This window comes from Oncorhynchus kisutch, linkage group LG23 (assembly GCF_002021735.2).
Source record: "Oncorhynchus kisutch isolate 150728-3 linkage group LG23, Okis_V2, whole genome shotgun sequence".
NCBI classification, from domain to species: domain Eukaryota; kingdom Metazoa; phylum Chordata; class Actinopteri; order Salmoniformes; family Salmonidae; genus Oncorhynchus; species Oncorhynchus kisutch.
The window spans coordinates 10,858,195-10,885,042 of NC_034196.2; the positions used below are offsets into that span (position 1 = coordinate 10,858,195).

The following is a 26,848-nucleotide window of genomic DNA, read 5'->3' on the forward strand; positions in this document are numbered from 1 at the left end:
ATTGTACAAACTATCACTTCGAAAATACATTAATTTTGGGAGGAACGTTTGATCATGGGCCAACATATAAACGTGAACAGGAAATTACGTCAAATAGACAGAGCTCAATTTTGGCTCTACAATTTCGATTTTTCAACGTTACTCGCTGGTCGACAGAGAGGGGTTTGTGCCTCTATGGGGTAATGTTTCGTGTTAATTATTCGCATGTGGAAAGCAATACCGAGACAAACAGAGGAGGAATGGAGGAGAAAAGAGAGTAGAGGTCTAAGAGAGTGAGGGAAGAAGAGGGTGAGTTTGAATCGGACAAATTGCGGAAAAAAAGGGATATTGTTTGTCATAGAAGAATGGTAGATAGTGTAAGCAGAGGGAGCTGAAGACGGGAGTAATTGAAGTGAATTAGGGTGAAGTATCGGAGGTGGTAGGTGCGGTAAAGTTATCGGAGACCGAGGTATGCACCGAGGATCAGATTGAAGAAGAGTCTGACAGTGGGAGTTAAGTTTGTGGAAAAAGTGGACTCTTGCCTTTCGGCTGATCCAATTGCGTTTTCACGGTGGGTGAAAAAAAGAGTTGGGTCATGTGGAATCGGTGAGTGTAACTTGAAGTGGTCTAGTGATAATTGTTTGTGTTTCTGCTGAGGACGAATGCGCTCCAAGTAAAACGAATGGGGGTAAGTGAAGTGTTTCGATCTCAAGAAAAAGGCACCAATGAAAGGAGGGTTAACTGGGGTAGCAGTAGATATAAACGTTGACCAGCTGAGGGCAAATATTCCCGGTGTATGTGATCTCGTCGTTTGAAGCGACGCAGACAGGGTGGGGAAACGAGTCATTGTCTGTTCTTTTGAGTTTTGAAGTAGAGTCTTTTGCCTGACAAAGTGAAGTTAGGATATGTAAGTTATCCTGTACGAGCGTATGTGCCGAGTACATTAAGATGTTACAGGTGTCAAGCTTATGGGCATGTGGCAGCAGTGTGTAGGAGGGAGGGTCCAATGTGTGAGGAATGTGCAGAAGGGCATGAGACAAAGGAATGTGTAGTATTGGGGAAAGTAGTGGAATGTGTTAATTGTAGGGGTGCTCATTGCGCTGGGGGTCAGACATGTACCGTGCGAGAGAGGCAGTTTGAGGTTTCCAGGGTTAGAGTAGAGCAGAAGTTGTCATATGCTGAGGCAGTGAAGGAGAAGATTGGTTAAGGGGGAGAGGTGGTGAGAATAGTAGAGATCTACCAGTAGATAACTTTTTGGCCTATCCCTATGTTTCATTAAGATTGGATTTTTAGCTTTTATAGCAGTGGTTATTAATTATACTGCAGGGATGGATCGGAAGTCTCCGAAAATTGTGGTTGCAGCTGCTGAGAGGTATTTGGGTGTGTAAGAGTTACATGATGTGTTAAGTGGTGATGTCCCATCCTTTCAGGGTGATGGCATGAGGTAGGAATAAATATATACAAATTTTGGAGTAGGGTGGTGTTAATTTTATTTTATATAATTTTGAAATTAGTAAGTATAGTGTTAGATGGTAAGGTATTTATTTAGTACATTATGTCATCACTGTCAAACGCTCCCTAAAACACTTCTGTGAGCAGGCCTTTCTAATCGACCTGGCCCGGGTATCCTGGAAGGACATTGACCTCATCCCGTCAGTTGAGGATGCCTGGTCATTCTTTAAAAGTAACTTCCTCACCATTTTAGATAAGCATGCTCCGTTCAAAAAATGCAGAACTAAGAACAGATACAGCCCTTGGTTCACCCCAGACCTGACTGCCCTCGACCAGCACAAAAACATCCTGTGGCGGACTGCAATAGCATCGAATAGTCCCCGTGATATGCAACTGTTCAGGGAAGTCCGGAACCAATACACGCAGTCAGTCAGGAAAGCTAAGGCCAGCTTCTTCAGGCAGAAGTTTGCATCCTGTAGCTCCAACTCCAAAAAGTTCTGGGACACTGTGAAGTCCATGGAGAACAAGAGCACCTCCTCCCAGCTGCCCACTGCACTGAGGCTAGGTAACACGGTCACCACTGATAAATCCATGATTATCGAAAACTTCAATAAGCATTTCTCAACGGCTGGCCATGCCTTCCGCCTGGCTACTTCAACCTCAGCCAACAGCTCCGCCCCCCCCGCAGCTCCTCGCCCAAGCCTCTCCAGGTTCTCCTTTACCCAAATCCAGATAGCAGATGTTCTGAAAGAGCTGCAAAACCTGGACCCGTACAAATCAGCTGGGCTTGACAATCTGGACCCTCTATTCCTGAAACTATCTGACACCATTGTCGCAACCCCTATTACCAGCCTGTTCAACCTCTCTTTCATATCGTCTGAGATCCCCAAGGATTGGAAAGCTGCCGCAGTCATCCCCCTCTTCAAACACCCTGGACCCAAACTGTTACAGACCTATATCCATCCTGCCCTGCCTATCTAAGGTCTTCGAAAGCCAAGTCAACAAACAGGTCACTGACCATCTCGAATCCCACCGTACCTTCTCCGCTGTGCAATCTGGTTTCCGAGCCGGTCATGGGTGCACCTCAGCCACACTCAAGGTACTAAACGATATCATAACCGCCATCGATAAAAGACAGTACTGTGCAGCCGTCTTCATCGACCTTGCCAAGGCTTTCGACTCTGTCAATCACCATATTCTTATCGGCAGACTCAGTAGCCTCGGTTTTTCGGATGACTGCCTTGCCTGGTTCACCAATTACTTTGCAGACAGAGTTCAGTGTGTCAAATCGGAGGGCATGCTGTCCGGTCCTCTGGCAGTCTCTATGGGGGTGCCACAGGGTTCAATTCTCGGGCCGACTCTTTTCTCTGTGTATATCAATGATGTTGCTCTTGCTGCGGGCGATTCCCTGATCCACCTCTACGCAGACGACACCATTCTATATACTTTCGGCCCGTCTTTGGACACTGTGCTATCTAACCTCCAAACAAGCTTCAATGCCATACAACACTCCTTCCGTGGCCTCCAACTGCTCTTAAATGCTAGTAAAACCAAATGCATGCTTTTCAACCGGTCGCTGCCTGCACCCGCATGCCCGACTAGCATCACCACCCTGGATGGTTCCGACCTAGAATATGTGGACGTCTATAAGTACCTAGGTGTCTGGCTAGACTGCAAACTCTCCTTCCAGACTCATATCAAACATCCCCAATCGAAAATCAAATCAAGAGTCGGCTTTCTATTCCGCAACAAAGCCTCCTTCACTCACGCCGCCAAGCTTACCCTAGTAAAACTGACTATCCTACCGATCCTCGACTTCGGCGATGTCATCTACAAAATGGCTTCCAACACTCTACTCAGACTGCATCCAGTTTGCTATCACAGTGCCATCCGTTTTGTCACTAAAGCACCTTATACCACCCACCACTGCGACTTGTATGCTCTAGTCGGCTGGCCCTCGCTACATATTCGTCGCCAGACCCACTGGCTCCAGGTCATCTACAAGTCCATGCTAGGTAAAGCTCCGCCTTATCTCAGCTCACTGGTCAAGATGGCAACACCCATCCGTAGCACGCGCTCCAGCAGGTGTATCTCACTGATCATCCCTAAAGCCAACACCTCATTTGGCTGCCTTTCGTTCCAGTACTCTGCTGCCTGTGACTGGATCGAATTGCAAAAATCGCTGAGGTTGGAGACTTATCTCCCTCACCAACTTCAAACATCAGCTATCTGAGCAGCTAACCGATCGCTGCAGCTGTACATAGTCTATTAGTAAATAGCCCACCCTTTTTCACCTGCCTCATCCCCATACTGTTTTTATTTATTTACTTTTCTGCTCTTTTGCACACCAATATCTCTACCTGTACATGACCATCTGATCATTCATCACTTCAGTGTTAATCTGCAAAATTGTAATTATTTGCCTACCTCATGCCTTTTGCACACATTGTATATAGACTCCCCCTTTGTTTTCTACTGTGTTATTGACTTGTTAATTGTTTACTCCATGTGTAACTCTTTGTTGTCTGCTCACACTGCTATGCTTTATCTTGGCCAGGTCGCAGTTGCAAATGAGAACTTGTTCTCAACTAGCCTACCTGGTTAAATAAAGGTGAAATAAAAAAAAATATGTTCCAAGTAAAGTATAAGGGAGTTGTACTCCAGTCTAGTAGATGGCGGTAATGCAACAAATTGGATGTCAACCGCTGTTAAATCTCATAGAAGAAGATTACGTCAAATAACATCCGGATCTTTCCTTCGCAGGTCAAAAATGTTTGCTGTCCGAAGCTTTCGATCTTTACAATTCTCATTTTCACAGCTTGGAGGCACACGTAAGAATGATGTTCAATGTTTATGTTTTGAATGAATTGCATTGCTAGTGATACAAGCATGATTATACTGACGTTTATAATCACTAAGATAGCTATCCATTTAGCTAATAGGTTAACGTTAGCTAGCGTTAGTTAACCTCTAGCTATGCCATCCATCATTAACTAGCTAACCACATGTGTCGTTTATCTATCTAGCTGGCCAGAGCAACCTCAATTTTTTTATGTGAGTTAATGTCTGCTTTACTTTTTATCACAGAACAATGTCTCAGAAGTCTGTCAGGCTCGTCTAATGTAGTCCAGAAGAACGATGACATGGTAAGCCATTTTAAAGCCACCTATTAACGTTAGCTAGCTACCTTTCGAAGAGTGCACTAGTAAAACGTTATCAATAGACTAAATGGATCCAGGATTACCTTTTTAAATGCAAATAGAACTTGATTTATATTTACCCTTAGTGCTCAGGGATAGCTCTCGAGAACGGTATACCCAGGTTTAGAGGCTCACTCCATCCCGCATAGAAAACAGCTGGATCAATGAACTGCAAATACCGACATTCTGTTGTAACGTTTACGAACGTCAGTAATCCTTGCGATGTGTTTTTGGAAACGATTAGAAGTGTGCTATCACATCAGCGAGAAATCATCTTTCAATTACAAAATATACACTCACTGCATCCATGCATTGGATTCATGAGAAGGTCTAGATCAAGGAGTAACATTCCTCCACATGTCAAGAGAATTATTACCTTTTTTTTCCCCCCCAACTTGATTTGAAGCTATATGTCATTTGACTACAAGGTCTATGACAACTACATTTGTTGTATGGATTTACGTAAATGTTTATCTCCCCAGCCTTTACAGATGGAGAATCCATACAAACAACCACAGAAGGGCTGTATTCTCTGTAACATCACAGTGGACTTCAAGAATGTTCAGGTCTGTCATTAGACTACTGTATTAAGTGCTGTGATGCGCAAATATCCCATGTTTATTTATAATTTGCCAAATTTTTCTCCAAACTTCTTTCCAATAGCTGCTATCCCAGTTTATATCCCCACACACAGGAAGAGTTTACGGCAGGCACATAACAGGTGAGTACTTGGTCAGGAAAAGTGCTGAAAATGTACATATCAGAGCAGAGGCTGTCGTATCAAGGTGTTTATTCCTTTCTAGGTCTATGTGGTAAGAAACAGCGGGAGATCGCCAAAGCCATAAAGAAAGCTCATTCGATGGGTATGCCCTCAAATCACACACTTTTATTATTGACTGTACACTCCAAACCAACTCATTCACTCAGAATCCCATTCTGAATGATGTCTTTGCACTAAATTTGAAAACAATGTCCACAATAAAAATATGCCGATATGGATTTATGGGACAGTAAAATTATTTCTACAAAATTGAGTGCAGAGACATGGGATTCTGATGTAATATGAGTTGGTTTGGAGTGTTTTCTTAAAATACTTTAGACACATTTTCATAATGCATTGTAGTCAATGGCAAGTGATGGCAATTTTCTCTGTAATGAAATAAAGTTGTGGGATCAACTACAAGCACAGAAAGAGTGAACAACGCCACATGAGAAAATGTGTGAACAATATGATCAAATCGAGGTTGCTCTGTAATAGTTTCTCTTTGGAAACTTCAATGTGCCATCTATCACTACTGACCAGAGGATTTGTAATACATTGTGTGCTACAGACTGGTCTGGCTCAAAATGACCATGTTTTGATCATCCAGTCCTTCCTATAATAAATACTGGTAATATTTTCCTTCACAGGATTCATGTCTGTAACCCACAAGGACCCACATTTTATGAAAGATCCAAACATCTGTGACATCCGGCACTTGGAGTAACTGTGTCCGCCTGTATTGTGGAGCTAGTCTAGCATAGATACTGTAATTGTGTATTAAAACATGTTTCAATGTGGAAGATTGCTTGTTAGTCTCGTCTTTGAGCCGTCATGCTTGGGTTGAGTTATGAGACCAATAGTCGTAACTCACTACACATGTGAAAATAATTTTATGCAATTCTGTACAAGTTCAATTACAGCTTTAACTATTTTGTATACAGTACCAGTCAAGTTTGGACACCTGCTCATTCAAGGGTTTTTCTTTATTTGCACTTTTCTACATTGTAGAATAATAGTGAAGACATCAACTAGAAATAGCACATGGAATCATGTGTTAACAAAAAAAAGTGTTAAAAATCAAACTATTTTTGATTCTTCAAAGTAGCCACCCTTTGCCTTGACAGCTTTGCGCACACTTGGCGTTCTCTCAACCTCCTTCACGAGGAATGCTTTTCCAACAGTCTTGAAGGAGTTCCCACATATGCTGAGCACTTGTTGGCTGCTTTTCCTTCACTCTGGTCCAAACCATCTCAATTGGGTTGAGGCCAGGTCATCTGATGTTGAACTCCATTGCTCTACTTGGTCAAATAGCCCTTACCCAGCCTGGAGGTGTGTTTTGCTTTATTGTCCTGTTGTAAAACAATGATTGTCCCACTAAGCACAAACCGGATGGGATGGTGTATCGCTGCGGTAGCCATGCTGGTTAACTGTGCCTTGAATTCTAAATAAATTGCCAGCAAAGCACCATCACACCTCCATGCTTCACGTGGGATCCACATGCAGAGATCATCCGTTCACCTACTTTGCGTCTCACAACGTCACGGCGGTTGGACCCAACAATCTCAAATTTGGACTCTTCAGACCAAAGGACAGATTTCCACTGGTCTAATGTCCATTGCTCGTGTTTCTTGGCCTAAGCAAGTCTCCTTATTGGTGTCCTTTTTAGTAGTGTTTTCTTTGCAGCAATCAACCATGAAGGCCTGATTCATGCAGTCTCCTCTGAACAGTTGATGTTGTGTCTTGAACTCTGAAGCATTTATTTTGGCTGCAATCTGCAGTGCGTTTAACTCTGAACGTATTCTCTGCAGCAGAGAACTCTGGGTCTTCCTTTCCTGTGGCAGTCCTCGAGAGCCAGTTTCATCATAGCACTTGGTTTTTGTGACTGCACTTGAAGAAATGTTCAAAGTTCTTAATTTTCTGCATTGACTGACCATGTCTTAAGCAAAGAGAAACAGTTCATTACCTTATTTGAGCTGTTCTATTTGGTAAAAGACCAAGTCCATATTATGGCTCTTTTGTATACCACCCCTACCATCTCAACACAACTGATTGGCTCAAAGGCATTAAGGAAAGAAATTCCACAAATTAACTTAAAGGCACACCTGTTAATTTAAATGCATTCCAGGTGACTACCTCATGCAGCTGGTTGAGAGAATGCAAAGAGTCATCTGCATAGCTCAAGGAAAAGGGTGGCTGCTTTGAAGAATCTCAAAATATATTTTGATTTAACACTGATTACATGACTCCGTGTGTTATTTCATAGTTTTGATGGCTTCACTATTATTCTACAATGTAGAAAATCGTACAAATAAAACCCTGGAATGAGTAGGTGTCAACTTGACTGGTACTGTATATCACTTTATTTCAAGGACAGTTCTTACATTTAAAATGTTACCCCCCAAAATAAGCAAATTGAAGGCATCCCTAAATATACGTTTTCAGTAATTGAGAGGGGAATGTCACAGATTTTCCTATACTCCATACACTTATGCAAAGTAATAATTTGAGTGGTACATTTTTGTCCTCTGTTAGACATGTCTAAATTATTTCTGTTTTGATTGGCTGGTATCAAATCATCCTCAGTCTCTGGCCCACTGACAGACAATGAAGACCCCTCAGTCTCCTCCAGCATGTTTTTCCTCCTCTTGGGCGTGTCAGATGATTCCCAAAGGGGACGTTTTCTCCAGGACGTCCCTCCGCCTCTACCAAGCCTCCCCTTCCTGGCTTTGGGGACTGTATGAGTCAGGATCAAAGGCAGTGTTGTGGTGATGTCTATGTCATGGTCAGTGTTGCAGCAGAACTCAGGCATGGGAACCCCTGGAAGGTTAGAGCCTGTGCTGCCCCAGGGAACAGTGTCTTAATGGCCTCACAGAGCAGTACATTCTCCTGAGACTGGGCTGGAGTGGAGTCTCCATCTGCTGAGTTGGGGAACACAAAGTAAGTAAAACATGCTTAACACACTCAAAAGTAAGATAAAATAACAAATCAAGAATTGATAAATAGAACAGCAGAAGTTGGTCATACTTTTTTTCTGCTCTTGTTTCCTCTCACTGACAGTCCTTAGAGACGAAACATCTGCAAGCAGCTCCTCGACCAATCGCTCACTCTCCTCCACTTTCTTACATGCCACCTGAAGAGAAATAAACCGAAATCCCAGGTGACGCCATCATGTTTACCAATGGTTGTACATAGTCATTTGTACATTTTTACATTTCTGTTTTCATTATCCATTACATTATCCGTTCAACTTACCTTCAGTTTGCCTTGCAAGGAGTTGTTCATTTCATTAATCTCATCCACCTCTTGCAGGGATCCATCCAAGGAGAATAATCTATATCTACACAAAGCAAAATAGAGAAGTGTAAGACTAGTCATACAGGTACCAGACAAACACACTCAGATTACATTTTTCAAAGTCAATAGTACCTAATGCCAAGGCCCAGGGGTCAGCAAAGCTAGTACCTGTGTTTTCAAACAGCACGGTTGTAGTTGACTGATGAACAAGATGCAGACAGTCTCCAGTAGTCCTGCTGTTCCAACAAACCTAGGTTGCTGACCCGGACAGGAACGCTGCGGTATTGACTACTCAGACAGTGCAACAGAGTTTAGACCTTAAAAACATACAATCGCTCACTAAAGATCCCATGACAAAACACTAACAGTTTCATTAAAAACAGTGTGAAGGATATCACAATGTGAATGTACTGACCTGCAATGTGATCTGTAGACTACATACTCCCAGTTTGTGAGTGGAGCCTGATGATGTGACCTCACTGGGTGTCAGTAGCAGAAACATCAGCTCCTGATTGGAGACTGCTCTTTTCAGGTTCTCATGGATTACTTGCTCTCTGAAGGTCATTTGTTGATCTGTGTATCTCTGCTGTTTATACCAACCAATCACATTCTCCTGGATAGGAAAGTCAAATAAAGTTGAAGTTGATAGTTGCCCTGGTAGCAGCATAGACAGAGAGCTCCTGTTCATTTGTACATATTTAATTTGCTTTCAGAATCAACATATTTTTTTTAATGACAATTACTTTTTATTGTACATCTGGTGGTTTTGAGCCACGGATTTGCACATTGTCTGACAGGTAAACATTTTTTTCGCTTGACTAGTTAGCTGGCTAATGTTTTTTTAGAAACATTTATTTGGACACGTACAGTGCCTTCGGAAAGTATTCAGACCCCTGGACTTTTCCACATTTTGTTATGTTACAGCCTTATTCTAAAAAATAAAAAAAATTCATTATAGATTTTTTTTATTTTATCTCAGCAATCTACACACAATACCCTATAATGACAAAGTGAAAACAGGCTTAGAAATGTTCGCAAATGTATTACAAATTTTAAAAAACAAATACAAATTTGCAAAAATGTCAACTTGTTTTTGCGTTGTCATTAATGCGGTATTGTGTTTAGATTGAGGGGGGAAAAACAATTCTATCAATTTTAGAACAAGGCTGTAGCTTAACAAAATGTGAAAAAGTAAAGGGGTCTGAATACTTTCCGAATGCACTGTACCACCTTTTTTTTTTATTTCACCTGGCTGCCAGTTACTGATCTTTTGAGATCATGTGAGGAGTCGCTTGAAGTGTAACAGGAATGGGAGATGGAGGAATACAGTGCTGAGGCAGAGGCTCATAGTCAGGACGACTGGCTACTATTCTGAACTTTGTCTAGTGAGCATTCTGCCGCCCAGAGCTGCTGAGGCATCACCCAAGTGGATGCTACACTACACAGAGTGGAAGAAGAGAAGTCCAGTGTCTATATGGTGCAGGTTGGTTGGTTCCCTGACTTGCCCTCCACAAGATCATCAGCAGACTCCACCACCAGCATCATCTACCATCTTCTGACCAGTTCCCTATGCTCAGGCATGCAGTAGTACCTCAGTGCGCTCAAGCCATGAATGAACTGACCCTCTACATCTGCAGAGGATGCAGCTTTCAAAGACTTGGCAGCAATTGGTTGACTTGACCTGTCATGATTACATTGCTTGTTTGTTTTTTTCCCCCTTATGAAGCACTTTGAGATTTCTATTATTGAAAGCGCTATAGAAGTTGAATACATTATTATTAAATAGGAAGAGGCTGAATAAAATTCTGGTTCACCTCCCCTATACTATTATAGACGCTTGGGGCGGGGAGAAAAACACTATTATTGGAAGTGAAATGCTGCTAGCAGAAATTATCAAAATACTGTTGCAATACACACACAGCTGAATCACAATTTTAAGAAACCTTTCATCTTATGCAGTTTACCTATTGAGCTTGCGACAGGACGTTTCTGTTTCTGAAAGTCTGGAACAGAAACTACGGTGAGATAACAGTCAGTTCACACTGTAGCCAAGATGACATTGTGATGATTCAAGTGCACAGCTGATGACCCACTTATTGTAATGCTCAAACTGTCGATTTGAGAATCAGTGATGTTGCTTCTCGCTTCAGCTTTGCTCTCCCCAGGAATAAGACCTTCCTGTAAAATGTAATGAGGCACATACATGTCTAAGGTGAGTTAAATATAATAAACAACCTGGCGATAACCAGCATCTGAATAAGTGGGCTATGTGGTCAGACCTATCTGTTGTGGCGCTAGAAAAAGTTAGCTAACGATATAACGTTAGTTGCCCATATTTTCTGTAGACGAACCTGATTAATAGGTGCACAGCTAATGTATATTTTTCCAATCATGAATTATAATATGTATCTAGCTAACTACTTACCACATCAGAATCACTGTTAAAGTGGTGAAACATTAATGAACCAAGAACAAATCCGGAGATGCGAACAGAGGAGTTTGAGTCCGCCATGCCTCCCGTTGTCAAGGAAGGCTGCGTAAAAACAGCGCATATCCTCTGCAATGGCATGCACTCTTGCTGCGCAGCTGAATGTGCACGAAAGGTCAACTTCTTTCAAGAAACTCGCCAGTGGGGGAGGGGTTTTATTTGTACAGGAGAACTTTGCGTACAGTCCTCTGTCTGACTACTAGCTACCGTTTCAGGGAGGTACAGAATGGAAAACTCTCTAAGACAACGTAGAGGTCTTCCAAGGTTTGCTATTACTCTTGATACATTTTGAAACGTTTCATGTTCTGCAGTCCAACTCGGATATGGTAGGCTCAGTAGCGTAGTAAACTATTTCAAGTGGTTCTTTCTTGGCTTGGCTGTAACTAGGCGGTGTTGATATCCTGTTTCAAAACCATGTTTACATAGGGCCCAGTTATACTTTTCTGAAAATGGGCCGACAAAACGTATGCAGTCAATGTATTCTCCTGTCTACAACCAGAATGCAATGCTTATTTGAAGTGAGTAGCTATTTGTTGTGTCTGTTCTGCAGGTAACTTGACCCCAATGTGCCATACAAGTGGATGACAGATCTGTGTGAGGGAGGGATGGAGGACCTGTGGAGTATAGCGGTTGTGTTGCTGCAGGTGTGGTTCTCCGTGATGATAGGGTTCATCATGATACCTGCCATGTTTGGCCTCTCCCTGGGGGTCACTTCTGTCTACATTCAGATCCTGGTCAAAATACTGGAGGTAACTGTACGAAAACTCGACGAAAAAGTATGAAAAAAATGTATGCGCCCACCAATGGAAATGGTTCTGGATAAGAGCGTCTGCTTACTGACCAAAATGTAAACTGCTGGAAATTCTGGAAGAGCTCAAATTCTGGAATTCCACAATAGCTCACAATGTATTATTTTATTCTAAAACATTTTCATCAAACATAACCGTGAATAGCATGTAATGGCGAAATATGTGATTTTGTTCAGGTAAAGGAATATTATTTGTTGGAAAACAGATGATTTATGAAAACCAAAAGAATTTTTGTAAATCTATTAATCTGATCAAATTCAGGCTACTGTAGGCTATATTCACTATTATTGTGTAGGATTGTATTCATGTTGCTCCCTGGACCTTTAGAGCAGACAGACATAGTTAATGTGCAAAGTGGGCCACGCAAGGGCAGTTAGGCAATTAAAAGGCAATATGTAGAAAGCATTGTGTGAGAGGTCAACTGAAAATAACTCTGTTCTCTGGGCAGTGGGCCACCCTGCGGATCGAGAGAGGACACAGGGAACGATCCACTCTGCCAGTGCCTGCTCCTCTACCCTTTGGTGAGTGACTTTACACTCATTACCCATCAATGAGTTCATGCTGAGGTTTGGACTGGTCTGGAGAAGAGTATGTGAGTGGAGCTGGAGCAGAACATGCCCAATTTGACTGGAGCGCGGAGCGAGATTCCCAAAGGCTGGAGCGTCGGCCTTCTCGGCCGCTCCAATTTCACTCCAGTAGCGCTCACTTCACGAGCTCGGGGCGTGCTCTGCCCAGCATGCATTTGTAGTCTACTTGTGTGTTCCTATAGCCCCTTGCTTTACCTACTGTCATGGAGTTCGCTAAAGAAACTGATAAAACACACAGGTGCAAAATCAAGGTGACTAACAAAGATGAGGACCAAGATCAAGAGTGGGAGTGCGGTGATGTAGTGTCCACAACTAAAGAATCATTGTGGAATCTGAAAAGACACATATCCTGATAGCATGATGGGGTACTTACTATGTGCACATGCTAAAAGAAAGGAACAAGGTGGGTAGCTAACTAAGTGTGTCATTGTAGCAAAAAAATTATAAACAAAAAAATCTGATATCTTCAAAGTTTAGTTCATTTTTGTTTAATTATCTATACTATAGACCATATTTGATTTTGGCCCAATAGGCCTGGCATATTCCCACCTTCAAGGAGCTTTCTGTTTTGATTGTGTTATTTTGCCAAAAAAACCTTTAGGGGAAGAAAAACCGAAGGGTGTTTAGCATCCCCAGTGGCTCTGCAAGCGAGGAGAGGGTATTCTCTGCTGTTGGCCTGCTCTCCAGGCACCATTTCATGAGCCTGAAGCCACAGACTCTGGCCAAACTCAAATTCAAAGGCACTCACTGAGCCTTAAAGCATTTTTCGTTTAATTTCTATATAATTCTAAGTAAGTTACAGCCTATATGCACAATTTATAGACGGATGATATAATGATTCAATACAATGAAATGTTGTTTAAATGCTGAGCGTTTATGTCCCTACCAGCCTAGGGCCGCACTCGCAAATGCCTCACAATGTATTTCTTTGTAGGCTATAGCCTTGAAATAATTGAAATAATAAAGCCCAAATAATTGATTTTCGTTGCTTCTTAGGCTCCCTGTCTGGCTCCTGACCTATTTAGTGTTTATATGCTGTTTAGCAAAACATATAACCTATTTGAAATGATGAGACGCTTCTTACATTCACCTTTTCATGTTTATGAAAATACTTTTGGTTTTGGTTTCAATACTTGAAAACCAAAAGGTAGGTCCAGGTCGTCACAAAAAGTAGACGGGGTTGGTTAAATTGGGATTTTAATGAATGGAGCTAATTCGGAGCAGCAGTTTTTCCCCCTGTGAGAGCAGAGCTCTGAAGTAGTTGGAAAGGATGCACAGCGCCAGAGCGGTGAGACCCTGTCTGTGTAACTTATTGTGGATGGCTATAAAACTGTCATCTTTATGTTCTTCGTTAACTTTTGCGCGAATTAATTATTTTCTGTTTTCTTCGCTATGCTGAATGTCACCATTTGAATCAATACCTTTTGGTCTGTATTTGCCCCTAACTGAAATGTGAATAACCCTGTAGTAATGATTAATTACACAGGTATAATGCTATTATACAGTTGAAGTCGGAAGGTTAGGAAGAGGGAACGCAACACCCTGCTACAACTCAACTCCCCGTGGCGTGAAAGAGGTATGGGACTGTAGGTGCGAGTAATGATGACAAAAGGGAGAGAATTACCGTTTACAGGGAATTTATTCTGTCACACGGTCATTTTGGGGAAAAGGGGCTGGATGGAACCAAAGCAAAGAAAGTAAATATCAAAGCCCCCTCTCCTACCTTACCTGCCTACCCACTACTTACCTAACCTACCCTCTCCTACCTTACCTGCCTACCCACTACTTACCTAACTAGCACCACCTGGTGCACTAACCAAAATACAGGGGGTGGTCCACCCAGGTCTTACCTAGTGTGCATAGACAGTATATACTATGGGTATATGTATATACTACGGGTATATACTATGGGTATATGTATGTATATGTATGCCTGCAGGCCTCTTGCCTAAGCACTCCCATGGTGTGATTCCAACACTTAGGTTGGAGTCACTAAAACTATTTTTTTCAAACACTCCACAAATGTCTTGTTAACAAACTACAGTTTTGGCAAGTCAGTTAGGACATCTACTTTGTACATGACACACATAATTTTTCCAACAATTATTTACAGACAGATTATTTCACTTAGAATTAACTGTATCACAATTCCAGTGGCTCGGAAGTTTACATACTCTAAATTGACCGTGCCTTTAAACAGCTTGGAAAATTCCAGAAAATTATGTCATGGCTTTAGAAGCTTCTAATAGGCTAATTGACATAATTTGAGTCATTTGGATGTGTACCTGTGGATGTATTTCAAGGCCTACCTTCAAACTCAGTACCTCTTTGCTTGACATCATGGGAAAATCAAAAGAAATCAGCCAAGACCTCAGAAAAAAATCATTGTAGACCTCCACAAGTCTGATTCATCCTTGGGAGCAATTTTCAAATGCCTGAAGGTACCACGTTCATCTGTACAAACAATAGTACGCAAGTATAAACACCATGGGACCACACAGCCGTCATACACCGCTCAGGAAGGAGACACGTTCACGTCTCCTAGAGATGAACGTACTTTGGCGCGAAACAGGTACAAAAGTATCTATATCCACAGTAAAACAAGTCCTATATCGACATAACCTGAACGGCCGCTCAGCAAGGAAGAAACCACTGCTCCAAAACCACCATAAAAAAGCCAGACTGCGGTTTGCAACTGCACATGGGGACAAAGATCATACTTGCTGGAGAAATGTCCTCTGGTCTGATGAAATAAAAATAGAACTGTTTGGCCATAATGACCATTGTTATGTGAGGAGGAAAATTGGGAGGCTTGCAAGCCGAAGAATACCATCCCAACCGTGAAGCATGGGGGTGGCAGCATCATGTTGTGGGGGTACTTTTCTGCAGGAGGGACTAGTACACTTCACAAAATAGATGGCATCATGAGGATGGAAAATTATGTGGATATATTGAAGCAACATCTCAAGACATCAGTCTTGTTAAAGCTTGGTCACAAATGGGTCTTCCAAATGGACAATGACCCCAGGCATACTTCCAAAGTTGTGGCAAAATGGCTTAAGGACAACAAAGTCAAGGTATTGGAGTGGCCATCACAAAGCCCTGACCTCAATCCTATAGAAAAGTTGTGGGCAGAACTGAAAAAGCGTATGCAAGTAAGGAGGCCTACAAATCTGACTCCGTTACACCAGCTCTGTCAGGAGGAATTTGCCAAAATTCACCCAACTTATTGTGGGAAGCTTGTGGAAGGCTACCCTAAACGTTTGACCGAAGTCAAAACAATTTAAAGGCAATGCTACCAAATACTAATTGAGTGTATGTAAACTTCTGACCCACTGGGAATGTGATGAAAGAAATAAAAGCTTAAATAAATCATTCTCTCTACTATTATTCTGACATTTCACATTCTTAAAATAAAGTGGTGATCCTAACTGACCTAAGACAGGGAATTTCTACTAGGATTAAATGTCAGAAATAGTGAAAAACTGAGTTTAAATGTAGTTGGCTAAGGTGTATGTAAACTTCCGACTTCAACTGTACAGTGCCTTGCGAAAGTATTCGGCCCCCTTGAACTTTGCGACCTTTTGCCACATTTCAGGCTTCAAACATAAAGATATAAAACTGTATTTTTTGTGAAGAATCAACAACAAGTGGGACACAATCATGAAGTGGAACGACATTTATTGGATATTTCAAACTGTTGAGGATCTTGGTTCCCAACTGGGAACCAGCCCTCCCACCGTCAGCTGGAATGTGGCGCATGGAACGCAAAAAATATTCTTACAAATATTTAACCTCCACACATTAACAAGTCCAATAGCTCAAATGAAAGATAAACAACTTGTTTATCTAGCCAGCAAGTCAGATTTCTAAAATGTTTTACGGCGAAAACATAGCACATATTTATGTCAAACCACCACCGAAGACACAGCTAATTTCCATAGCCAAATTGAACAAAATATGCAATCACCAAACGCAGGATTAAAAGAAAAATAATTTCACTAACCTTTTGAAATCTTCATCAGATGACAGTAATATAACATGTTACACAGTACATTTATGTTTTTTTCAATAATATGCTATATAAGTCCATAAATCTCTGTTTACAATGACGCATTGTTCAAAAAATGCTACTCAAATGTCCGGAGAAATGACGATAGCTCCGGCAGATGCCGTCAGCTAACATGGAATACACAACATAAACTTAGACTAAATATGCATGTTCTACATATATATATATAGAAAGATACACTTCTTCTAAATGCAATCGCTGTGTTACATTTATTTTTAACGTTACAGATTTCGTTCACTAGGCTATAATATGAGTCGGCGCTCAGGAATTAGCATTTTGGCTCCTCTATCTTGGAGTCCACAGAAACCCAAATTTAACACATAAATATTCCCTTACCTTTGCTGTTCTTCCATCAGAAGACCTGGACGGGTTTATACTTACCAAAAACAGCTTTAGTTTTGAAGTCTGTCTTTCGGTTATCAAACACGACATATTTCGGTTGAAATGCAGCCAAAAAGTCAAGTGGGTGCGCACCAAAACGTCGAAATTACATATTATATGTCGACTAAACTTGTCAAACTATGTTCAGAACACAGCGTTAGCATGTTATATAGCGTCACAGCAATTCTGAGGACGAACAGAAACACACGCATCGTTTAATCAATCTTGGAAGAAAGACATCACCGGAGCAGAGCGCGCATGAGAGTAACCTGTTTTTTCGCGTGACCGAAAGGTTTCGGCCCACCAAAACTCTCGTGAGCGCGCGATTCTCACAATGAGAAGCCCCATTGAAAGCAGACATCGCGCTGAAGACATATAAACTGTTCCCAGGACTGTAGGTGCTTGGGAAGGGTGGGGGCGATGACGTCAAAGTTGGGCCAACTTTTATGATGACAAGAGAGAGTTTGGGAGAATTAGTGCCCTGGGAGTTCTGCTTTACATACAGACATAATTTAAACGGTTTTAGAAGCTTTAGAGTGTTTTCTATTCAATAATATTTTTTATATGCATATATTAGCAATTTTTGACAGATTTTCTTTCTGTTTACTATGGGCACGCAATCCCCCCAAAGGGGGCAGCAATCAGCCCTATCTTTAACATGAAAAACTGAAAAATTGGGCGTGCAAAATTATTCAGCCCCCTTAAGTTAATACTTTGTAGCGCCACCTTTTGCTGCGATTACAGCTTTTTTCCGATTACAAATTTTTTCCCATTCCTCCTTGCAAAACAGCTCGAGCTCAGTGAGGTTGGATGGAGAGCATTTGTGAACAGCAGTTTTCAGTTCTTTCCACAGATTCTCGATTGGATTCAGGTCTGGACTTTGACTTGGCCATTCTAACACCTGGATATGTTTATTTTTGAACCATTCCATTGTAGATTTTGCTTTATGTTTTGTATCATTGTCTTGTTGGAAGACAAAAGTCCATCCCAGTCTCAGGTCTTTTGCAGACTCCATCAGGTTTTCTTCCAGAATGGTCCTGTATTTGGCTCCATCCATCTTCCCATCAATTTTAACCATCTTCCCTGTCCCTGCTGAAGAAAAGCAGGCCCAAACCATGATGCTGCCACCACCATGTTTGACAGTGGGGATGGTGTGTTTAGGGTGATGAGCTGTGTTGCTTTTACGCCAAACATAACGTTTTGCATTGTTGCCAAAAAGTTAAATTTTGGTTTCATCTGACCAGAGCACCTTCTTCCACAGTTTGGTGTGTCTCCCAGGTGGCTTGTGGCAAACTTTAAACAACACTTTTTATGGATATCTTTAAGAAATGGCTTTCTTCTTGCCACTCTTCCATAAAGGCCAGATTTGTGCAATATATGACTGATTGTTGTCCTATGGACAGAGTCTCCCACCTCAGCTGTAGATCTCTGCAGTTCATCCAGAGTGATCATGGGCCTCTTGGCTGCATCTCTGATCAGTCTTCTCCTTGTATGAGCTGAAAGTTTAGAGGGATGGCCAGGTCTTGGTAGATTTGCAGTGGTCTGATACTCCTTCCATTTCAATATTATCGCTTGCACAGTGCTCCTTGGGATGTTTAAAGCTTGGGAAATATTTTTGTATCCATATCTGGCTTTAAACTTCTTCACAACAGTATCTCGGACCTGCCTGGTGTGTTCCTTGTTCTTCATGATGCTCTCTGCGCTTTTAACGGACCTCTGAGACTCTGATCACAGTGCAGGTGCATTTATACGGAGACTTGATTACACACAGGTGGATTGTATTTATCATCATTAGTCATTTAGGTGAACATTGGATCATTCAGAGATCCTCACTGAACTTCTGGAGAGAGTTTGCTGCACTGAAAGTAAAGGCGCTGAATAATTTTGCACGCCCAATTTTTCAGTTTTTGATTTGTTAAAAAAGTTTGAAATATCCAATAAATGTCGTTCCACTTCATGATTGTGTCCCACTTGTTGTTGATTCTTCACAAAAAAATACAGTTTTATATCTTTATGTTTGAAGCCTGAAATGTGGCAAAAGGTCGCAAAGTTCAAGGGGGCCGAATACTTTCGCAAGGCACTGTACATCCAGTAAGTTGAGTTGAATTCTGATGGTTTGTAGCAGAGCAATCACTTCTTGACAGCACCCCTGATTTGAACAAAACCTCCCATGCATACTTGCACATTGAATAAGTGCTCAGAAAGTGTCTTGTTGGAGCTGAATGCGAAAACCTTCAAGAGATATGCCGAATGGTGCTCAAAGTTGAACCACACCTGCAGCCAATTTATGCTTGATCCAAAAATGTGGTTGGAGGCTCCATATGGAGAGTGTTACACAATTGTGAAGGCGGGATGGTCCTGTATAAACTCAAACTCGCTTCCTTGACAACTTCCATCTCATCAGCTCTACTCAACAGCTCTGCGCTGCCCCGCGAAGTGCAAGAGGTATGAATCCCCTCACAGTAAATGCTACACGGCCAATGCAGACGACGGATTGACCATGATTGGCCTTTAACATCTCTGATGATGGGTTTTACAGTGCATTCAGAGAGTATTCAGACCCCATGACTTTTTCTAAATTTTGTTAAGTTACAGCCTTATTCTAAAATGGATTGAATTACTTTTCCCCCCTCATCAATCTACAAACAATACCCCATAATTTCAAAGCAAAAAACAGTTTTTTTTACACAAGTGTTCAGACCCTTTTCTATGAGATTTGAAATTGAGCTCAGGTGCATCCTGTTTCCATTGATCATCCTTGATGTTTCTACAACTTGATTGGAGTCCGCTTTTTGACCAAGAAGAAGAGGGATGGAGTGCTGCGTCACATGACCTGGCCTCCACAATCACCCAACCTCAACCCAATTGAGATGGTTTTGGATTAGTTGGACTGCAGAGTGAAGGAAAAGCAGCCAACAAGTGCTCAGCATATGTGGGAACTCCTTCAAGTCTTATGGAAAAGCATTCCAGGTGAAGCTGGTTGAGAGAATGCCAAGAGTGTGCAAAGCTGTCAACTGATTGGCTCAAACGCGTTAAGGAAAGAAATTCCACAAAGTAACTTAAAGGCACAGGTTTTAATTTAAATGCATTCTAGGTGACTACCTCATGCAGCTGGTTGAGAGAATGCCAAGAGTGCGCAAAGCTGTCATCAAGGCAAAGGGTGGCTACATTGAAGAATATAAAATATGTTTTGATTTGTTTAATGCTTTTTTGCTTACTGCATGATTCCATGTGTGTTATTTCAGATTTTTGATGTCTTCACTATTATTCTACATGTAGAAAATAGTAAAACCCTTGAATGAGTGGGTGTGTCTAAACTTTTGACTGGTACTGTATATGGACATGAATATAAAACATTTATACTATGAATACATTTTTTTAATTATTCAAGTATAATTGACCAAAGTTGCGATAGATTGACAGATTTTCAGTCAATTAGCCAAAATTCCGGCAGCTTTCGTAAATTACCGGTAGCATTGCAACCCTAATTCTGCTCTCATAACAAAGTGTTCTGTAGTATGAGGGATTGAATTCAGCTCGGTCTGGAAGGAGTATACCCTGCATATGTGACTGTGTGTCAGTGTAGGGGCTTGTGATTGGTGTGGGTGTAGATTGGAGCAGCCCTGTCCCACTCTGATGATGCAATTGCGGATTGCGTAACTTCAGGCAGAAAACTCACTCTCTCTCTGTGTAGCCTAACCTTCGACCCATATGCTGTGAAATACTGTGTGCCACCGTCATCTGCTTTTTCTGGAAATAAGCATTTGAAAGATGTCACTTCACCATCCTCTGCAAACTTTATGATACCATTTGCCCTATATTGTGTTAAATACTTATACTTAATGGGCATGTATATCACATGCTATTTTAGAACCACATTGAAGATTCCAATAGATCAGTTTTGTGTCAGGCTTTATACTGGGGACTTTTTGTGGTGTCTATAAATTATTTATCTCGAATTCCAATGTTGTTGAATTAACACTCAGCCATCTGTTGGTCACAAACATTGGTATTGTAAATCAGATGTGACAGGAAACTTCAAAAAGTACAGAGGTCTTTTATTTGTATTTTTTATGAAACACAGGAAGGACAAGTCACCACCGTGATGTTGTGCAATAAGATTTAGCAAATCGTTTAGCAAAGATTACAAAATCCACCATGTTTGCTCCTGTCGTCTATAACTCAATGTCTGTGAACATAATAATTAAGCTTGTATTACTGTATAATCATGGCACAAGGGAAGTGTTTTACTGAAGCTGGGCAAAATACAGTGCTGCTGTGTCTGAAGAAAAGGAATGGGAGCTCTCTACTCTGTGCTCTCAGTGGTACCTGGTACTGACAGGCCTCGTACTGATCAGCTATGCCACAACAGTCCTCCATTCCTCATCAGCTTTACCCTCTCTCTGGGATATCATAGATAGTTAGGTACTACAATCAGTAGGTACACTTATACTATCCTTGCCCTTCCTTACACCTCTCTATTTTATGTCCTAAATCGCTAGGTATGGACTAAACCCACAGGTATAACGTACTGTAAACGTTAATAATCTCCTCTTCTTTGGCCAGGACTCATCCAGAGGGAGGGGGGGCTCCATGGAACAGGAGATGGGGGAGCTGCGTCGGTATCGTACCCAGTCCATATCGAGGGGAGAGTTTGCGCTGAGCGACTCGTTCTACTTCTACATAAAGGGCCTGGAGAGCATTGTGGACGACCAGGTGACTCAGCGCTTCTCGTCTGAGGAGCTGGTCTCTTGGAACCTCCTGACCCGCACCAACCACAACTTCCACTACATCAGCCTGCGACTCACCATCATCTGGGGACTGGGCGTGATCATACGTTACTGTGTCCTTTTCCCTCTCAGGTGGGTCTGACCTGCCCTTCTTGACCTCTTGACCTCATCCTGCCAGTGTCCTACCCATTTCAGTTCAGTTCAATTCAGTTTATGTCAACCGATCATGTACTCAATATGATGTGATCCATAGTAGAATGGTATACGTTTCCATTTCTATAGACTCTTTTTCAACATGTGATCCCTTCTTCCATTTAGGATAACCCTGGCAATCATTGGGTTGACCTGGCTGGTGATTGGGACAACCTTGGTGGGATTTCTACCTAACAAGAGGTAACTACGATGTGGTACGCTACTGAGTTTTTATGAGTACGTTGTAGAACTTTCATAAATTGTGGTGATAGAAAGATTGAATGTTCCTATCTCTCAACGAGCCGGCTAGCTCGAGAGTGGGTATATTGCTCGAGAAAATAGAATATCCTTTGGCTGTTACCGTACATTGCTCTTGTGTTCTAGATTGAAGAACTGGCTCAGTGAATTAGTCCATCTGATGTGCTACAGGATCTGTGCCAGAGGTCTCTCTGCCACCATTCAATACCACAACAAGTTAGTATCCAGACAAACTACTTAGAAATACATTTAGGAAGTAATGTTGGTATCAACATTTTTCGATGTCATTGAAATAAATGCTTATTTTTGACAGAGAGAATAAACCACAAAAAGGAGGAATATGCGTAGCAAACCACACCTCGCCTATTGACATTGTCATTTTGGCCAATGATGGATGCTACGCTATGGTGGGTAACATAAACATTGGTCAACATATCACTGATATTTGATATCTCATCCATCACTTTTGGTTCTTAGCAGGCTAGAGTTGTCATGCTCTCTGTGTCTGGTATTATTCCCAGGTGGGTCAAAGTCACGGTGGGCTGATGGGGGTCATCCAGAGGTCAATGGTGAGGTCCTGCCCCCACGTCTGGTTCGAGAGGTCGGAGATGAGAGACCGAAATGCTGTTACTAGTAGGTGAGACAGCAAGTAAATGGGAAAAGACAGCAGGATATGTCTTTTTCATCTAAACATTTACTCAGTTTCTTCTGAAAAGTAAATGAATCGCATGCCGATGTTGATGGTGCATATATATTGATTGTATGACGATATACAGTACATTGCCATTACAGCCACTCAATCATCCTATCTGCTATATATTGTTTTCATCATGATTAGTGTTGTCCTGGTTATTGATCTGCCCCCATCCATCCTCTCCCAGATTGAGGGCTCATGTTGCAGCTAAAACCAATCTACCCATCTTGATCTTCCCTGAGGGTAAGTCTCTATACTTGGACTGTCAGGTCTTTCCTCTGCTGCAGTCTGGAGAGAAGTTGTGATTGGGGTCAATTCCATTTCAATTCAGTCAATGCACGAGGTAAACTCAAATTCCAATTTTCCTCATTACTTTTCGATAAGGGATTGCAGTTTACTTCCTGAATTGACTGAGTTGAATTGAAGTAGAGCCTAACACCACTGGACACTGTGGTTGTGGTGGTCTCGTGACTATGTCTGTTCCCTCTTACAAGGAACCTGCATCAACAACACATCGGTCATGATGTTCAAGAAGGGAAGCTTTGAGATTGGAGGGACTATATACCCAGTCGCAATCAAGGTACTGGCCTCTAATCTGAATGTCTGAAATCCCCTTGTGTTCTCTAACCTCTGCTCCTCCCATCAAGCAGCATGTCACTGAACACTTATTATATGAATACATCATCAAGTTGACACCATATTGGCCTTGTTACGTGTTGACTTTGTCTCAGCCTTTTGATTTATAATTGTTCAACTGTCCTTCCCTGTTAGTATGACCCTCGTTTTGGAGATGCCTTCTGGAACAGTGCCAAGTACAACATGGTGAACTACCTGCTGAGAATGATGACCAGCTGGGCCATCGTGGTCAACGTGTGGTACCTGCCCCCCATGACCAGGCGGGTAGGTTGTCACACTGTGTATGCTGTATTACTGCCAGCTACTCCCTCCCATGACCAACAGATTGGACTTGGATGTAGTGTTTTCTTCACAAACCCTTACAGAGTGCACACACCTCGTACCCCCATGGCCATAGACATACATAAGATCCCTCAAAGACCTCTCTATATGTTTATTCATCATGTCCCTCTTCATTGCCGTTTTGGACAGGAAGGGGAAGATGCGGCCCAGTTTGCCAACAGAGTGAAGTCCGCTATCGCACATCAGGGAGGGCTATTGGACATGGCATGGTAAGGAAACGTTCCGTAAACGTGCTTGAATCTCACTGAACATCCTTCTAAAACATGCCATTCTATCGTAATAGAGTTCTGGAATCAGAAGAAAATGTGCTGTGAACCACACTATTCCACAATAATGGGTTGTAAAAGGTTATTGTCAGCAGTGTTAGGTGACCTTCAGTCTCCTCTGTGTCTCTCTACAGGGATGGGAGTTTGAAGAGAGCCAAGGTGAAAGAGGAATTTAAAGAGCAGCAACAGAAGATGTACAGCAGTATGGTTATGGGGAAGAAAGGTAGAAACTCCCAAGAGCCTCACACAGAGACCACCAGGAGACAATGACTCTGGAATTAACACTGTGGACAAAGTATTTTACACACTACAATGCATATGGACTGGATTTATTCCAAAACAAAGGCATTTGTTTTGTATTCATCATAGTTGTGTGGTGAATAGAGTATAGATTGATATCTGAATCTGATACACAACACGTATCAACTTTTAATGCATGAAATGCCTTATTTTAAAAGACTGCGCAATTACATATGTTATAGAGCCATAAACATTTCAAACTTCACTGCAAGTAGTACTATGGTATAAAATCATCTCTAATGTTACAGTAATGCTATGTTTTCTGATTGCCATCTAACTAAACTCACCTTAATCAAAGAATGTGTTTACATTGACTCAGAGTTTGTACTAGTATTAATATTACTCTGTACAGTTTGTGCCTCTTATGTTACATTATGCTCCGTACAATGCAACCCCTAACCCCATATAAACAATATATACATTCATGTTTTGGAGGTGCTTTGATCAAAGTCTGATTTATTTATTTTAAGACAGGGCTTATTGTTGCTTTACTTAATATCTTAAATGTTATTAAATCTACATTTTGGCCCAGCCCTGAAAACCATTCCCCTGGCCTAACCCTTAAGCATTTGTGTATATCTGAAAAGATTAGATGTATAGGTATAATGGAAACGCCTATAGAGGCTAATTAGAGGTTGTGTCTGTCTGGAGCTAGTTGTACAATTCAGCTTGTAATGTCGTATATAAAACACTAGGAGTCAGGTTTTTCAAACAAATAACAATCACGTCACCAACTCTTACTCTGTCCATGATCGGAAGGATCCACTCACACAAAAAGATCTCACTACCTTTACTAAATATCAACAGCTCATTTACAATCCAAAGTTTGAATTAAAAAAAAGAAATGCTGCTGCTATTAAGTTGAATAGAATGGGGTGTGGGAATCATGTTAGATCACGGCTGATTAAAACTGTATTTGGTGTACCAGCTTTGTTTTTAGATTTACACTCCAAAAACTCTTACAAAACACAAATCGGCAGAAACAAATATTTCATTTCATACATTTTTTTATACAACTGTTGTAAAATGTTCATATTAATGACAATGATGACTAAATAAGCTGAGGTCTTGGTGTGTAAAAATACGACATTCCGGTTCTGTTACTTTGTGAAAGGAAGATGGGAGTGATTGTTAACTGTGTGGTAATATAACAGGCTTATTTGACTAAGATCCTGTATACGTCTAACAATAGAACAACTATCATCTAACCAAGGTCATCCTTTTGGGACAAGGGCGTACTCTTGATCCCAAATCAAATGGCTGCAGAGATAAGCGTGGGTAAGACATGTTTACTGTGACGGTGCTTTAATAAAGAAAGCAGAGACTGTGAAATAGCATTGAGTTATTCTTCCGCACACGGTGAGCTGGAGCCAGCTTAAATTTCACAGCCTCTCCTCGGTCGCAGACCCACACCGAGACCATCTCCCAGCCCGGCTCAAGCACCCGGCTATAATAACAATCCCGCAACTTAAATTGCTTGAACAGAAATGTTTGTTCTCTTCTAACAGGATTGTGAATTATTAATCGGATCTAAAGCCGATTTTATAACCCGATTGTTGAGGTGGGACTCTTGGCGAGCGATGCTCCACCACACCATTTACTGTGATGTATGTGTCTGCACATCTTTATATCCAATTTAATGTGATTCAGATAGATTTCAAAGGGACATCATAAAAGGCATGGGAGTGACCCCTGCGGGGCCTGTATGACTGGAGACTCCATACAACTGCCCGGTATGTCTCAATATGTTGATTCGATTTTCTCCATTTCACTTTTACTCCAAAGTGATCTATACAAATGTAATGCAGGTACACTCAGTAAATATGAATAAATTGCCAAATTGAATCATTTCCCCCAGAGAATGTAGTTCATGGAGGACATCGTTTTAAATCACAGTTTGCCTGGAACTGAGCATCTTGACCAGTCAGGAGGGTAGATGACTCTGGCTCTGTCTAAGACCTGCCATTAGTTAGGGCTTAATGTCTTTCAAAACATTGTTCTGCCATCCCTTCTATGCTTCGAGTGGAACTCCTAGGCTAATGTATGTGATGTTGAGGTTCAATGTACACAGACAGAAATCAATATAGAGGCATTGAAAAGAATGTCAGGAAAGACTATTCATTCTACAGCCCCACGATGCACCTCAATAAAAAAAATAGTTATTTTTTTGGTTCTCTGCCTCCCTAATGTTATTGCATCAATTTCATCACAAGTTTCCCCTTTGTGCGTTTTGGGCTTAGTCAAAAGACAAAAGTCAGGTACATGGATGTACAGCGTGTCCTGATGAGCTGGAGGGGAGGTGTGTGAATAGGTAACCTGTGCTGTCTGTCCTTCCACCCGCAGTCCTCCGTAGCTTCAATCCCACTTCGTCCGATTGTGTGCTTTTGACTGAGAGAGATCAGTCA

The 26,848-nt window shown here is 41.6% G+C and overlaps 3 protein-coding genes across 7 annotated transcripts; 2 read left to right on the forward strand and 1 right to left on the reverse strand.

The window, feature by feature from the left end:
• Positions 1-55: 55 nt before the first annotated feature.
• On the forward strand, positions 56-6,194 carry mrps18c (mitochondrial ribosomal protein S18C). 5 transcript variants are annotated; one of them, XM_020457392.2, is made up of 7 exons: positions 56-288; positions 4,195-4,262; positions 4,519-4,577; positions 5,114-5,197; positions 5,295-5,352; positions 5,435-5,494; positions 6,042-6,194. In XM_020457392.2, the coding sequence occupies exons 2-7, from the start codon at positions 4,202-4,204 to the stop codon at positions 6,116-6,118; spliced, it is 399 nt and encodes a 132-aa protein (XP_020312981.1). In that variant the 5' UTR covers positions 56-288; positions 4,195-4,201; the 3' UTR covers positions 6,119-6,194. The 5 variants fall into 5 exon arrangements, with proteins under 5 accessions (XP_020312981.1, XP_020312980.1, XP_020312982.1 ...); XM_020457391.2 differs by having other exon boundaries at positions 88-585; XM_020457393.1 differs by having other exon boundaries at positions 89-550.
• A 1,542-nt stretch (positions 6,195-7,736) lies between these two features.
• Positions 7,737-11,200, reverse strand: LOC109868184 (BRCA1-A complex subunit Abraxas 1). Its single transcript, XM_074933780.1, is given in 8 exon segments — positions 7,737-8,196; positions 8,199-8,312; positions 8,419-8,524; positions 8,647-8,731; positions 8,857-8,976; positions 9,104-9,132; positions 9,134-9,301; positions 11,114-11,200. Coding segments are annotated over 8 exon segments (1,128 nt in total). The 3' UTR covers positions 7,737-7,777.
• Positions 11,201-11,302: 102 nt separating this feature from the next.
• On the forward strand, positions 11,303-24,987 carry gpat3 (glycerol-3-phosphate acyltransferase 3). The gene is given in 14 exon segments (XM_020457370.2): positions 11,303-11,440; positions 11,727-11,925; positions 12,434-12,506; positions 21,592-21,608; positions 21,610-21,887; positions 22,074-22,148; positions 22,332-22,421; positions 22,519-22,612; positions 22,727-22,842; positions 23,087-23,142; positions 23,394-23,479; positions 23,671-23,799; positions 24,007-24,086; positions 24,278-24,987. Coding segments are annotated over 13 exon segments (1,398 nt in total). The 5' UTR covers positions 11,303-11,440; positions 11,727-11,757; the 3' UTR covers positions 24,414-24,987.
• The last annotated feature ends 1,861 nt before the right edge of the window (positions 24,988-26,848 follow it).